Below are 16,785 nucleotides of genomic sequence, written 5' to 3' on the forward strand. Positions count from 1 at the left end.
CCCCTTTTATTTCTTCTTTATTTCTAGGGTCTAACATTTTATTTCTTCCGTCAGAGGTCTAGTATCTAACAATGTACTTTGCTCTTTTTTTCAAGGCAACCAGTGTAATGCACAATGCATTTTATTTAATTAATTAATCAATCACTTGATTAATATCCTGCCTTTTCCCCAATATAAGACTGAAGACAGCTCACAAATCTGAGTTAAAACTTCTTGCTCATGACAGTTGTGTGAAAGGTTGAAAAGGGTGAATAGACCAAGTCAAAAACTGGCTCTCAGAGCACTGATCCATCTAGTTCAGTACTGTATTGTTAGTACTGACTGGCAGAAGAGCACCAAAGTTTCTGAGAAGTCTTTTCCAGCCTTTCTGGAGGTACTAGGGAGTAAAACTTGTACATGCATTTTGAGTCCTTGCCCAGTAATCTGGTTAGTGCATTGCTCCAGTTCTGTGCTTTTTTTATTAATCTTGGTGGCCTTCTCAGCAGTTTGACAACTGTTCCATGAACTATTTTCATTCATCCAACATTATTTAATCTATTAACAGACTACATGAGCCATTTATCTTGTAACCTTAGTCCATTGTGACACAAGTTTTATTGTTGTGGAGGGTGGGCTCCATTAGAAACAGTCTCCTAGTTGAATATTTTGATTATCTCATGTTTATTGTGAGACCCAAACTGTTTGTGTCTTCTTTTTCTTTTCCCCTTTGAGCACAGTGAAAAGAATGAAACAATTCCCCTCCCCTTCTCTCTCATGTGGACTGTGACAGGCTAATAAGGAAGAATGATGGTAGCAATAAAAGGGGGTCTTGGGTGCATTCCTCAGATTTCACTGTTGTAAAATGATGGCCCTGTTACAAAATGACCACATAGGAACTCAAAGTGAAAGCCTCGTCCTGCACATTGGGAGGGTGTGTAGTAGTGACCTCCTTCTTAGCCATAAAACAACTGGAGGATTCTAAGCCGATCACATCAAAACCCTAGTACCATATTAACAGCTTTGGAGAGCCCCCTTTTAACCCAGAGAATAGAGCTGTGTGTTTTTAATTTGTGATGATTTACTGCATTGAAATGGGTGTGAAATGCACAACAAATCACAGTGTCAAAAGTGGGAAGTGAATTTTATCAGCTGAAGGAAGTGCAGGCTCTAGGGGAATTAGCATAACTTTCTGGAATTTTGTTCACACTTGGAGAGGATGGGCAAATCTGTTCTGAACAGTAAAGTCAAAGTGACAGAAAACTTCCTAAGCAGCTAATTTTATGCAAGCTCACACAAACTGACATGTTTTCTGGGCTTTAAAGCCACCTTTGCATGGAAATCTGGCCATTGTGTGCATATCTATGACCTAGGCAGAATATGAATGGATCTGCTTTGTCATATTAAGTTGATTGGTGGGTTTAGCTTATCGGAAGAAAGTAAAGGCTTTGAAGGATATATATATTTATGTATTCATCTTGCAAATGTGAACTAATAAACAGGGCATTTTTAAAATACTATTACATATAGCAAACATAAGTAGCATATTGGGAAATAATGTGTAAAATGAACTTTAGATATGGAAGTATACTACTTAACAGTCAAGAAGCTGTCCTTGTTAGAGGGAGTAACTATGCATGCATAATCAATTTGAGGCAATGGATTCTGCCTCTACAAAATTGAATTCACGTACTTACTGGACATTGGGGGCCAGAGGGTTACTGTGGATTTGTGGCTTGTGAATTGCATGTAATACTCTGAGAAGTTATCTGATGAAATTAAATGAAGCCTATGTAAAGAAACTATTCTTATCTGTACATTAGTAATTGAAACCTTAAAGTCTTTCATATGGTTCAAGTTCTTTGTTTCTGAGCAAAACAGAAGCAACAAAATTCTAGCCTATTCTGGACACAACAATGCTAATCAGAATATAACTCACTGAAAGTAAATGACTTAATTGGATTGACTCAACAGCATACAAGAAGAAAAGTTTCTGTTTCCACTTTGGATTTTATCTGTCAATTTATGTACTTTTCTGTGCCCAACTCGGGCAAACTCTGTGCTCCAAACATTTGATTCTTCAAAAAAAATATTTGTCAATAGCACAAATCTTAGCAACAGTAGAACCATAAAAATAAAATAAAGCAGTTCAGTGCACTCTAGTTTCATATCCCAAAAACAATATATCTTATGTAACTTTACAGATCATAAGTTGGGAGGGCTCACCATCTAAGATGAAAGTAGCTACTATTTCTTTCATATCATGAGTGAGAAAATTCAAAGTTCTAAGACTTATGGAAAATAGGTGGCCACCACCAATAGAACCACTATAGTTACAAATTGGCATCAGCTTCAAACAGCTTTCTGTGGCTAGGTTCAGCTTTCCTAGGGCCACTTCTAGCCACATGTTGGGTTGCCAGATTAGGAACAGGTTAACAGATCTTCAAGAGGAACAAGACACCGTAAAGCTATGTCAAGAGGGTCAAAGGTTCCTGCCCTCCTGCACTTTTTAAACCACATTTTCCAGCTATAGCTGTCCTCTCCCAACATAGTTATTGCTTCCCTGGTGATGAGCGCCATGGAGGGGTGTTGAGGAGTCCCCAGCTGTGTTCTTATCAAAGGATCTTCATTCTTCTGCATTGAGGCAGTGGCTGTGTTGGGTAGGGATGGCTGTGGCTGAAAATAAGGATTTGTAAGGTGAGGAAGAACAAGTACTTTCATCCCCCTTGATGGGACTTTATGGTACCTCACCCTACACAAAGTGCTATTAAAGATTAAAGATGCAGGAACTGTGTCCGAGATCCAGTCAGGCAATCCTAACTTTAGCCACTTTGAAGCATTTGTACAGCTCCCAGGAGGGTCTGTACAGTCCCAGGAGGGCTCAAGGGCAGAAAATTGACCTCTGAACCTGTTGCAGTTGCCCGCTACTATTTGATAGTATGGGAGGGCCTCAGACAAGGCAGAGTACATCTAGAAGAGTAGGAGGGCAAGGCCGATGGTACACAGGGCTTGTAGAGATTTCAAAACAGGTTAAGGCCATATTCACTCCATGGGATACATGTTGTCTATCCTGTTCTGTACAAAAAAAAATTAAGAAATCTGCTAGATCATATCAAAGTGTTTCTAACTTGAGCATGCTGCTTTCTGTAGAGGCCAACATGTTGCCCTTATGACCCTCATGAGCTGTGTATAAATGCTGTAACCATCCTATAATAATAATAAATTAATGTTCAGTGGCATGATAACCAACCATAACTTTCATTGTTGTTGTTAATTGCTGTCAAGTAAGCTTTGACTTACAATGAGTCTATCCACCTGTAATATGGTCTTCCTAATTTCCTACTGCCTTCTAATTTACCAAGCCTGAATCATGGCTTCTCATGATCTGCCCAAAGTATTACAATCTCAGTTTAGTCATCTTGGCATCTAGGAAGAATTCACACTTGATTTGTTCTCAGACCCATTTATTTGTCATTTTGGCAATCCATAATATCAATAGAAGTTTCCTCCAGCACCACATTTCAAATGAGTTGGTTCTCTTCCTGTTAACTTTCTTCTCCATCCAGCTCTCACAATCATACATAGAAATTGGAAATACCATTCTGGTATTTAGTATTCAATGATGTAGTTTTACACTTGAAGATCTTATCCAATTTCTTCATAGTTGCCTTTCTTTTGATTTCTTGACTGCAGACTCCATGTTAATGTATGACTGAGTCAAAGTATAGAAAATGTAACTATTTTGATTCACTTTAAAGTTACTTAAATTATCTGTGGTCATTAGTTTGTTTTCTTAATGTTAGGTTGTAATCCTGCTTCTTCCTTGACGTTTCTCAATAGTTGTTCCAAGTCTTTATACTATTTTCTGCTATGAAACAGTGTCATCTACATATCTGAAATTGATGGTGTTCTTTCCCCCAGTTTTCACACTTTCTTTCTCTGAGTCTAATCTTGTTTTCCATATGATATGTCCTTCACAGAAATTAAACAGATGGTTGATAAAAAGTAACTTTGTCTGACCCTCTTGCCAATTGGAAATTATTCTGTTTCTTCTTATCCTATCCTTATAGTGGCCTCTTGTCATAACCTTACCTGTCATAAATTCTTCTAAACTCACTTTAAAACATCCATGTTAATGGCCACCTTCTATGAGCTAATTCTGCACTAATTTATATTCTGTACTGAATGTAAAGCTGGTTTTCTGTTATCTTCCCTGTAATTTCATTAGACAATCATGAGGCCAAATTTTCTTTTATTATTTTCTTTTATTTATCATTTTCTCTATTCTGACTATTTCTAAGGATCTCTGAGCAGGTTAAAAGTCAGTAGAGACAGCTTTAAAATAATCTTAACACAACTGAAACTGCTAGAATAAGTTTGAGATGAAACCCACAATCTTGTAAACTATAAAAACAAGCCACAGTGACTGCACTCACACAAATGTGGATGACTAGCCAGTTTTTAGCATGGTACTGAAATAAAGCCACTGTTGATCCCGATTAGACAACCAAAAACAGGGCATTCCACAGCTGGGGTGCCACAGTTGAGAAGGCCCTCTCCTTTCCAAGCAGTAAGTATACTGCTCCCTGCAGTAGGGTACCAATATATATATATATATATATATATACACACACACACACACACACACACACACACACACACACTCAGATCATCTCTGGATTTCATGCCAGCACATCAAATCATGGAACTGTGGTAAAACGTAGAGCTAGGAAAACCAGCCCTTTTTACTATTGCTCTCAGTATCCCCACTAGCCATGCTGACTGGGGTAGTGTGGGAGTTGTAGCAAAAGAAAGTTTCTTTTCCAAGCTCTGGAAAAAGCCTGGCTTCTATATGAGTGTTTGACATTAGTTTTCTGTAGCATCTCACAGTGCCTACAACTTTTATACAGTGGTAGTTCAACAGTATCCATTGATATGTGTGTGCACTCAAGACAAACCCACCTCTTCTATGAGTAAACACAGTTTGGACAGAGAAGGAGCGTGTTCATTAAATGTATTGAAAGCTTTTACAGTGGATTAAAGCTGCTCTGCATTCTCTTCTTTGCCTATGTTATCCAGCCCAAGCGATGATGAGCAAGATCCAATTAAATATATACACAGCTTGCTTTGAACTTTGGCAAGCGTTCGTTCTCCAGGCTTAACACATTGCCAGAAGAGTGAGGATGCCATTAATAGTCAATGAGGCAACCTTTTTAAAATTCACTGGCAGGGTCTTTGTTTCTCTTTCATTCTACCTGTGGATACAAGATATGTCATGGCTTTAAAAAAGCAAGTAGCATAAGTTGTACCTTTCTAATGTGCTATCTGACCACGAGGAGATATAATTAACACACATTGGCAATATTTGCTGACTACAATGCCGTGATTCAGAACCCAATTATTCAGATACATTCACATATTATAGCTATTATCTGTAGCCCTATATAAAGTGTAGACAAATTCCAAGTAACAAAATTCTTGGTTTGCTGAGCCTTCTACTGGTGTAGCTATTATTGCTTAGCTTTATTGGGAGTAGTCTTACTTTCCTTTCCTGTCTTAGATGGATTTTTTTTCTATCAAAGCTTTAGTCATTCCTGTTCAGTAGCTTGCTTGTATCCACTTTATCACACTGACAATCTGTCCGTTCTGAAAGGATTACAACTCCGTACTTCAGCGCATGACATCACAGTGAGATATTGCTTAACGATCTGAGACTCTTAGTGGCCATTGCTGTGGCTTCTTGTTACTGAAAATATGTGACAGGCCTGGCCTATGTGAGCTTTGCTTACGCTGCTCTTTTCAGGGCCCTTGCAGGCGATCTCCTGTCTTGTAAGTAGCATTCATTAAACTGCTGAGGGTGCATTTAACAAGGCGTAGTTGGCAGGCTTCAAAGACTAAGGCCTACAGCAATTGTACTTTGTTATGAATTCCTCTGTTGCAGATTCACAGACTTCCTTCTTTTGAGATCTTGGTGTGCATCTAGAAACTGCCACAATCCCACACCAGCAAATGTCTCTTGTTCAAATTCAGGAAGATGAAGTGAGCACAGAAATTTGAAGCATTTATTTACTAAGATTCCTCCTTTTAACAAAATGACTTGAATCGTTTTGGTTGGTCCCATGTAGATTAAATTGACTGAATACTAGTTGAATGGTGACTCATCTCACTGATATATTTGGGAATCACCCTATTAGAAACGCCTGATCAATAATGTACTCTACCACATAGAAGGCAGGGGAACATTGTGCCTCACAATGATAACATAACAAACACCTCCCAGGACTTTAAAATTAGCTGTGCCAGTGGTTCTCATTGTGTATCTTTTTATTAAAATGAAGCATGCATAAAAAGTATTGAAAGAAATTGTAGCATTAGATGCATCTGAGGAAGTGGACCAGGTCTACGAAAGTCAATGCATCTGAGGATAGAGCCCAAAGTTATGAAAGCTAATGCTACAACTTGTTTTACTCAGTGTTTCAAAGGTTCTACAAAATCTCTTTGCACACTGATATTCCAGACTAGCACAGCTGTGTCTCAGAATAAAAAGCTGTGTTAACGCCAGCTGTTTGGCCAAGACATTCTTAGGCGCGTTACAGACCGCCCCTTTGAGGCGGCCTGTACCCGCCCCTTTCCCCGGGGTATCGGGGCCTCAGCAGCCAGAACGGAAGCCGCTGAGGCCCCAATCCGCCGCTTTCCAGGCTGCGGGGAAGCAGCAAAAGGCTGCTTCCCTGCAGCCTGGAAATGGGTGTCCTTGGGGCTTCAAGCCCCAAGGACACCCCGCGGTGGTGGGAAGGAGGAGAAAGGGGCCACTTGGCCCCTTTCTCCTTTGCGCTGCTGGGCGCAGCTGTGTGAAGGCTGCACCCAGCGGCGCAAACCAGGAAGTCCTGCTCCGCGCAAAGGGCGCACTAAGCGCCCTGGCATGGAGCGACGACGTCACATCCGCGCTGCCCCGTATAGAGGCGGCACAGTCGTGACTTCGTCATGGCGGCCCCCATATAGATGGGGCGCCGCCATTTTGTACGGACTCAGTCCGTACTAGGGTTAGGGGGGTGCAGAAGCACCGCACCTTCCTAACCCTAATACGGACTGACTCCATACTAAAAGGCCCGTCTGTAACGGGCCTTAGTTAAGTCACCTTTTATGAATGGGTTGTAGCTATGGATGAACATTGCTTTCCCCTGAAATAAGAATTCTGCTTCCTGAATTGAAATTTTCCTTCAGTCTCCAAATTTCTAGTATTGGGGTAACTTTAAAACCTCAACAGAAAATTTAGAAATACAGTTTAGTCATTCAAAGAAAAGAGGCAGACAACGTTAGGGAAAGAGAGCAAATATTCTAGCTGTGAATGATTTTCAGCATTTTGCTCTCTGCAGCACTAGAAAATGGGGAGCGAAGGGAAAAATTATTTTTGGAGAGGCAGAATTTTAAGGGAAGTGCCCTCATTTTTGCACCCACTTTAGTTCCACTCATGGTTCACTTCTTCCTCACCAATGTTATTGTTGTCTATCTGTTTGTCCTCTCTCTCTCTTTCTCTGGGACCAGTCAACACAACTGCAGAGGGGGAAGGCAAGGCAAGGCAAGCAGAGGGCATTGTTCTATCTCTTTGTTCTTGTCACTACTTGCTAGGAGATAGCCAGTAAACCAGCAACAACAGAAAACAAGAAAAACAATAGGGAGAATAGGCTCCAGGAACTGGTTATGGCCCTTCTGCAAGTGTGTATACCCCAGTAATTGCAACCTGGGTCTGCTGAAATGTATTTTTGAATTGGATAAGGTGGCTCACTTCTAACTGAATAATGCAGTTCAGGAGAGCCTTTTGATATAATAGAAGTTAATAGAGTTATGGTTCTGTTCCGATGGTTTTCTGCCTAAAGACCCTCAAAACCCTGGAGTCAGCCTTGAGATTTCTTCTCAGCTGTATATTATGGATAATTTCTCAGCTGGTATTATGGAAAACAATTTGCACAGTAGTCCAGCTAGGTAATTCTTGACCATGTAGTTAATAGGAGAATTTTTTTTAGCCAAGCAGTCTGATGCGGCATTTCCCATTTTTCTGCATGCTTCCAATCAATTGCATCATCTACAGCGCCTTCTGTATACAGTACTTGATATGTCAGAATGAAACCTGGTTTTAAAATGGGTGGGAATCGGGCACATTCCAAGGTAATGCAGTTTTGCATTTCAAACTCAGGAAATAGAGTTTATGAATGAAATTTACTGCAGTTTATTGTCCTTTAATAGGCTATTTATTTAGAAATAAGCTTAGTTATGTTGTAGAAAAATATTGTTAAAGTAGCAATAATAAAATTATTATCTGGACCCATCCTGACTCTCTTTCTCTGATGGATGTCAACACCCCAGCTAGCATTGGCATTCATGACCAAACAGATGTAGTCCTTTCCTGCTACCCAATATATAGTAAAAATACAGCAGCAATGTCTTTTATGGTATGATCACACCAGGTGTGAACCTGGTAGGCTGTGGCATACCTACAGCAGCAAGGATGCTGACATCAGCCCTGTTTGCATCTGCTTCCATCACCTGCCACTTTTTCTGTGGACAGTTGCCCCCTTGGTTCATAAATGTAAAAGGTAGTAGTGGATCTCTCAAGCAGAGTAATCAAATTGGCAAGGCAGAACCTGAACAATAACCAGTCCCACTACCTTTCTTTGTAAAACATTTAACAGTAAGTCAAAGGCATTCATGGCCAGCATCCATAGTTTTTTGTGGGGTTTTCAGGCTATGTGGCCATGTTCTAGAAGAGTTTCTTCCTGACGTTTCGCCAGCATCTCTGGCTTGCATCTTCAGAGAAATGGAAAGAAGAGAAAATGGTTGCAGATCAGAGGTGCAGGAACAGAAAAGATGTGGTTAAAATAAGCAAAAAGGAAGTCACTACAAGGCAGATAAACAGTGAGCATAGACAGGCACAGCAAAGTTGCTGACTCTTAACATCCTGCAAGTCTGTGAGGGATTGGATCTCAGCCCTGGGATCACATGCTAGCTGCAGAACTGGTTTTGCATAATGTTAAAATCTGTCCAGTAATTTTATATAACCCACAAAAAAATTCTGCATTGATAACATCTATAGCATGGCTCAGAGGTAATCCCACTGAGTTCAAAGGGCTTTACTGCAGAAGACAGTGTTCAGCCCTCCGCTCTGTTCCTGAAAGCATGTATCCCTGATGAATGCTGGAGTAGTTTCTTGGTGAGATGTACCACATATGCCCATTAACCTTTTAATGCTATCAAGCTGATCAGTGCAAAGGACTTGTCAGAAACAGACCTAAAAGGTGACAAGATCCTGTTGTCTGAGAGAGATAATCCAATACTACCATCACCAAATTATAATGAAGAACCCACAGAGATGGAAACTTTGACAGTAGAGGAGTAGCTGAAGTGAGTAAACAATTATCTGCCATGTTGATTCAATATTAGAGGAGATTTCTCTGCATTTTAGATTTAAAAAGCAGCACAATGTCCTTTGTATTTAATTTTTTTTAAAAAAGTGCTAATTTGCTTTGGGTGTGGATCAGTTTGCAAACAACAGCATTCACTATATGTCTATCTTAGATTGCTGTGCATGGTAGTTGTGACAAGTTGATGCACAGGATGACACCTCACCAAAAAGATTGAGCAGATTTCTGTAGTTGATGTTGGTAAACCATTCTATTTCATTGTTCAGTGAAAATGAAGCTTCTGAGCCATCTCTGAAGGCAGTCACCATATAGAGTGCTTTACAGTAATCCAGCCATTTCACCATGCTTACTATGGGCATTAATAACTTTCAGTAACATTGGTGTACAGCAGGGGTAGGCAACCTTTTTGGGCCGGGGGCCGGGTTGCTGTCCCTCAGGCAACTGGGGGGCCGAAGCCGGGGGTGGAGCTTCCACCCTCCGGGGACGGGGCCACATGCCGGGGGTGGAGCTTCCACCCTCTGGGGCGGGGCCGCATGCCGGGGGTGGAGCTTCCACCCTCCGGGGCGGGGCCACATGCCGGGGGTGGAGCTGTCACCCTCCGGGGGCTAGGCCTCCCCATCTTTGCAGGCCCCTGACGGGGCCCCAGGTCCTGTCAGAGGCCAGCAAAAAAGCCTCTTGGAGGACCCCAGTGACGCCACCGGGCCTCCTGGAGGCCCGCTGCCGCCGCTGGAGCCCTGTTGGAGGGCGCCACCGACGGCATCGGGCCTCCAGGAGGCCCGCTGCCGCTGCTGGAGCCCTCGAATAGGGCTGCGACGGCAGCATTGGGCCATTCAGAGGCCCGCTGCCGCTGCCGGAGCTCTTTTGGAGGGCGCCAGCGATGGCATCGGGCCTCCAGGAGGCCCGATGCCATCGCCGGGGCCTTCAAACAGGGCTCCGACGGCTTCAGCGGGCCTTCCAGAGGCCCGATGCGGCCATCGGAGCCCTATTCAAGGGCTCCGGCGGCCGGATCGGGCCTCCTGGAGGCCGAAGTCTTGCGCGACCTTGTTTGAGGTCGTGCGAGACTTCGCCTCTGGGCGCCGCCATTTTGGGCGAAAAATGGTGATGCCCAGCGCGGCTTTTTGCTGCTCTGGGCGCCGTTATTTTTTCACCCGGCGGTGGCGGCAGCTACCGCCCCCGGGGGCCGAAACGAAGGCCTCCGGGGGCCGGATTCGGCCTGCGTGCCGGAAGTTGCCGACCCCTGGTGTACAGTGTATACCTCTGTAAGGCTTAACATTTACACACACACAATTCTGAGACAGTCTATTAATAAACTTATCTTGAAAGGATGGGTTTAAACTTTTCAGAATGTGGTGCTGTTTGTATGTTTGTGTAAAGACATTTCTGGAAAGGGAAATCATGGCATTAGTTATAGAAAGTGATGAGTGTATGGATAGATGGTTGGACAGATGATCAAACAGAATTGGATAGTTCTAATAATTATTCCAACTAAGACACAAAAGGACATCGTATTTACCACAACTCATCACTCTTCTTAATGCCAGCCTGAGGCTGAATCAGACCCTCAGTTCACTTGCCTTTGTGGCTGAAAGCACTTTCTTTAACATGTTGAGATTTGCCATCAGTCACTATACTTACAATGGTTTGCAATGATGATCTTCAAACCCATGCACTGGATTCAGGATGAATCCAGTATCTAGACAGCACACCATTCTTCGTTTTCACTAGGACTTCTTCCCTAACTTATTTCATGTTGTTAACACTATGAGATACTTAATGTGTTCCCAAAATTTTTGCTAAAGGCTCGATGGGCACTTACAAGACTTTTTTTTAATCACAGGGATAAAATGGTATTTTATGTTTGTAAAGTTTTGCTCTAAAATGTTGATTGTGAGCACTTTGTCAGCTCATGCTTATGCATTTGTAAGTTTCCAGAATCCAATTTGTGTGTGAAGAAAAACACTGTAGTTGTTGTTCGAATGAAGTATTAATCTCCCTTCTTCTTGTGTCACTCTTTGTAACAGATCAGCTCCCAGCAATCATGATCGGATACAACGTCTAAGGCAAGAATTTCAGCAAGCAAAGCAGGATGAAGATGTGGAGGACAGGAGGCGGACATACAGTTTTGAACAACCATGGGTAAGTGTTCATTTGTTACAGTCTGTGTAGATACCACAGTGTTGGAAATTAAGCTGCTTTATATGTAGTCAGTCTAAAGGTCTGAACAGAGATTCAAACCATGGTATTGTAGTCCAAAGCTCAAACCACTACACCACATTGGCTGCCTGCTCCTGGTTTGCTGGCTACAAGTCTCCAGGGTTTTAGCTTTCCCAGCCCTTTCTGGGACTACTGTGAAGTGAAGCTTCTGAATGCAAGGCATATGCTGTGCCACTGAGCTGCAGCTATCTCCCTGCCTCACTTCAGCTGTTTTCCCCGGTTGCAAAACCAAGGCAAAAAGAGCACCAGTGACCTTTAAACTCTTGACTCTTCCCTTCTCCATCTGCAACCCAAGGTTCCTAATTTCGTTTTGTATTGTGCTCTGCCATCTGTCCATTTTGTAAAGAGTATTGTTTGCCTTGTTACCAGCCAGGCTAACCTGATGCAAACTAACCTGTCTGTCATTCAGTTTATGTCTGTTGGGGATTTATAAAGACATTATTTGCAAGAACACAATTCTTTGCTTGTTTAAGCTGCAGACTTTCAAGTAAGGATGGAAACAGCAAGTTATTTACACCAAACTTATCCCTCAAAGTATATATTTTTTTATAAAATGCATTAAAAACAAATGTAAGTATCATATCCTTAAAAATGTTCTACAGGTATTAACAAGAAGATTTTTCCAAGTCAGGAAAAGATTATTGTTCTTCATCCTAACACAGATTTGAAATATCTAGTTGGTTGGTTGATTGGATGAATGGCTGTATTAACGAAAGGATGAATAAGTTAAATCAGTTAGTGTCTGCCATCATTATACTGCATTGTATAGCAAAAAAGATCCCTTAAGCAGCTTGAATAACAAAATATAACCATTTAAAATCATGAAAAATAAATCCAGATAAAACAACTATTATTAAAACTACCCATCATATGAATGTCATTGAAACACTATCTCCCTGAAAGGATTTTTGGTATAAGAATATTTTATTAAGCCTTCTTTAACTTACCTGGCAGATATCACTGGCCAGAGTTGTCTGCAGTTAGGAGGCCACCACTGAAAAAGCACCCTTCTGGTCCTAAAGCACATGAACATATTTGATGACCTAAGGCCATGAGGACATTTTTACAGAAGTAGACATTTTATTAGCTGAATTATGCACACATCCCTTGGAAAAGTTGCTACATGCTCACTAGGATATTCTGGGAACTGTAGTCCAATAGAGTAACCTTTTCAAGTTCCATACATACACAAACATTATAGTGAACCTTGCCACATTTATCATGATAGCATGAATTTAAAAGTCCAAATTGTCTCGCCAGAAAACAGGTTATGAAAACCTCTCAAATTTGCCAGGTGACTTGTCAGCATGTAACTGTATGCTGGTTTCTAAATAGTGCTTAGTATGCTAACATAAGAGAGCAGCTTTTTTTTAAAAAAAGTGGACTTCTACTACAATTCTCCTCACCTCTTGCCAGCTTGATCACTGGCCAAACTGACTAGTGATGATGAAGATCATAATCAAATACATATAGATTGCACCATGTAGAGAAGACTGGTACAGAAACTGGCTTTAACTTTCTGGGTTTAAAGAGGAGTGTTGTGTCATAAATGTTCAGAAAATATTGTGTAAATACAGAATCTTCATTTCTTTGTTTGTTCTTTTGTCTCCTTAAAAGTACTGTGTTTTAATAGCACCCGTAAACAAGGAAGAATAGCAAATCAGAAAATTCCTAAGTCATCTATAAAATCCTATTTATCTTTTACTCTATGTTAAAAAAGAGAGAGAAAAGACTTTTTTAAAGTTCTTTTGTAACTTATGTTTGGTTCTCTGTGGAACTTCTGGTTTTATTTATTTTATTTTAATGGCTAGTCCATTTTTTAAGTTAAGTGCTATAAAAGATAACTTAGTATCTCCCCTCTTGTACAATGTCCCTGGAAATGAATGAGCATGCTTCTTCTGATATGTAAAGAGTTCTTTATAATGTCAGGAATGCAATGGGTTAGGGATCCATAGTGGGAAAAAAAGTCTATGAAAAATGTGCACTCAGGAGGACTTGAGAACCTAACTACTGAAGGTCATGGACCAAATGTTGTCTGTCCAAATGCCATACAAACTTTAAACAGGAAGCTTTGACATGTGTTATATTTTCCAGCAATGACTGAATTATTTAGATGACAGGCTGATTACCTCAAAGATGGAATAATTTTCTAAATTGTGGGCCAGAACATTGACATTTACTTTTTTTCCCCTTCTCACCCTACCGCCCTGTGAACAATAAGGACTCCTCTCCCATTGGGTCAATCATACAAATAAGCTTAAAGTCAGTATTTCTGTTTAATATATTAAATTTAATAATTTATTGTTTCCTTTTGATTCTCTCCCTCCCTCCCTCCCTCCCTCCCTCCCTCCCTCCCTCCCTCTTCCTCAATCTCTCTTTCTGTCTCCCACTCACTCACTCTTTCTCTTTCTTTGTGTTTTCCTATGTACAGTATGTTTTCAAACAGACCCGTTGATTTAGAGAAATAGGTCCAATGTATTTTGAAATTATTCTCCTCCTTGGGCTGATCTGGCTAATATTACTATTTTTGGAAAGGATAAAACAATGATCTCATCCATTCTGAGAGCAAGCAATGTAGTCCCGGCATTGAGGAACAATAAGTCAATTTCTTTAAGCAGCATATGTGACTTCAATATATTGGCTTAAAATTATAGAGGTACTCTTCCTAAAATGCATCCAGATGTACCAAATACCAAACTATGTTTAAAAAACCCCATAAAAGCAGTTTACTACATCTATACAAGAGGAATCGTCAACCCTGTTCTTAAATGCTTTTTGGACTTTTTGTCTCAAAAGCTTTTAGTTCAACGTCAAGTTGCACGGGGAAACTCACCCATACAAGACCTATTGTTAAAACTGGTGTATTAGCCTGGGGGAAGTAGTTTGTGGCACTAAATAGAGTGGAGGTGGGATGAGCAGGCAGGTTTAGATGAACATAAAGCTTTAAATCTGGAAAAGTCCTTAAAAAGACATGAAAAGAAAGTAAACTCTTTTGTCTTGAGTCAGTGAAAGCAATCTTCCCTTTACAGAACCTTGTGAACTATGATTCACAGAGATGTATTCTTTTCCCCTCTTTTTTAAGATAGCAATTTGGGAACTGAGATATTCTAGGAGCAGAGACCTATGAAAGAAAGATATATATCTGCAAAGGAAAAGGAAAGGAAAAAGAAGAAGGAAAGAAATAGGGATTCATGTATATATCTAATACAAAAGCAACTTCTGCCTGAATTGTAAGTTTCCAAACCTTGGTGGACAGTTGTGACCACATGCCTCCTCTCAGATCATAACAGGCAAGTGTCCATTTCAAATTGTTCCACTATGATCATGTTGGCAGAGTCTTTACCTGATGGGCTGTGGGAGAACTGGCACTTCTTCCTAGGCTTATACAGCCGCTATGCCAAAAAATAATGAACTACTGTCCTCAAGACAGGCAGTCCAGCAACTTTAATGGATACAGACACTCTTATTAAAATCTTCAAAATGACATTTCCTGAAGAGATCTAGGCAGAAATGTTGATGCTGGGAACATGACTCAGAACAGTGAATTCAGCTTTTGATTGATTTGGTTGGAATGGCAATTCATCTTTTTTATTATTACTGTTTTCATTTCATTAACACTAAACGTCCATGCCAGAGTTCCTTCAGGGCCCAAGGCACATCTGGAACTCCCATACAAGAAGGAACTTCCTCGTAATATCAGTAATGGATGGATGCGGGATCCTGAACACAAAAGGGAATGAGGAATCCCAACTGTGTACATACAGTGGGACATAAGAACATATGAAGAACCATGCTAAATGTGTAAAGGCATGGCAATACTGTCAGTTTCATTTTCAAAAGCCTGTCTAGTCCAGCATCCTACATCTGTCAAATGCCTAAACTGAACCTGAGAACAATAGCATCTTTTCACCCATGTTACCTAGCAACTAGAACTAAGACTGAGGCTGCTGCCACACTGCAGAATTAATGCAATTTGACACCACTTTAGTGTCATCGTTCCATCCCATGGAATCCCAGAATGGCACCATACCTCTCTGACAGAGAAGGCTAAATATCTCACAAGACTACCAATCCTAAATGCCATAGCACTGAGCCAGGGCAGTTAAAATGGTGTCAAACTGCATTAATTCTGCAATATATGCAGCCAAAGACTGAAGGTAATATATAGCCATCATAACAGGCAGCCATTGATAGCCTTGTTGTTGTTGTTGTTGCTGCTGCTGCTGCTGTTGTTTGCTTTCAAAGCATTTCTGACTTAAGGCAACCGTAAGGCAAACCTATCATGAGGTTTTCTTGGCAAGATTTGTTCAGAGAGGGTTTGCCTTTGCCTTCCTCTTAGGCCTAGACAATGTGACGTGGCCAAGATCACCTATTCCAAATGGGAATTCAAATCCTGGTTTCCTAGTGTCCTAGTCCAACATTCAAATAACTATACCACACTGGGTCTCGATTGATAGCCTTATCTTCCATGAATTTGTTTAACTTCTTTCTGAAGCCCTCTGTGTTGATGACAGTCACTGTATTACGTGTTTTTGAATTCCAAACGCACTGTGAGAAGAAGTACCTCTTTCTAACATGATGCTCTCACTTTCATTGGATGACTCCATTTTTTTGATAGTGTGAAAGAGGAATCCACTTTCTCCACAACATAAAGTGTGTTACTTTAGACACCTCTGCCATGTTCCCCTTTACTCAACCTTTTTCAAGCTAAAGAGCCCTGAATTTTGTAGCTTACCTTTGTAGGGGAATTTTTCTGGCCTGTTTTTCATTTTGGTTTCCCTTTTCTTCACCTTTCTCTTCTCTACTGTGAGGTGAGGAAAACAGAACTGTACACAATGTGTAAAGGCATAGGGATACTGTCAGTTTTATTTTCTGTTCGTTACAAAGAATGCTTACTTTTTCAAAGCAGCTGTGTACTAGGTTGGTGTTTTCATTGAGCCCGAGCATTCAATCACAAGCTCAGACTGCATCGTTGTAAATGTAAAGTTAAGATTTATGTATGTGTGTAACAGATATACTAAGCCAGTCAAACCTCCAATTTCAAGGGATTCTTTTGTAGCTGCTTGCTGCCCCACTCAGTTCTAACCAGGTTAAATCATTTGTTATCATCAATAAACTTGTCCACCTCAGTCCTCACCCTTCACTCTGGAGGCCCATTTACACTGTACAATTATAGCAC

General features: G+C 40.9%; 1 protein-coding gene across 1 annotated transcript in view; it reads left to right on the forward strand.

The window, feature by feature from the left end:
- Positions 1 to 16,785, forward strand: part of PARD3 (par-3 family cell polarity regulator) — a 697,528-nt gene that overhangs the window by 666,043 nt on the left and 14,700 nt on the right. The window contains 1 exon segment of the mRNA XM_042472372.1: positions 11,414 to 11,528. Within this exon segment, the coding sequence (XP_042328306.1) occupies positions 11,414 to 11,528 (115 nt within the window).

The sequence above is a fragment of the Sceloporus undulatus genome, chromosome 6 (assembly GCF_019175285.1).
Source record: "Sceloporus undulatus isolate JIND9_A2432 ecotype Alabama chromosome 6, SceUnd_v1.1, whole genome shotgun sequence".
NCBI lineage: Eukaryota > Metazoa > Chordata > Lepidosauria > Squamata > Phrynosomatidae > Sceloporus > Sceloporus undulatus.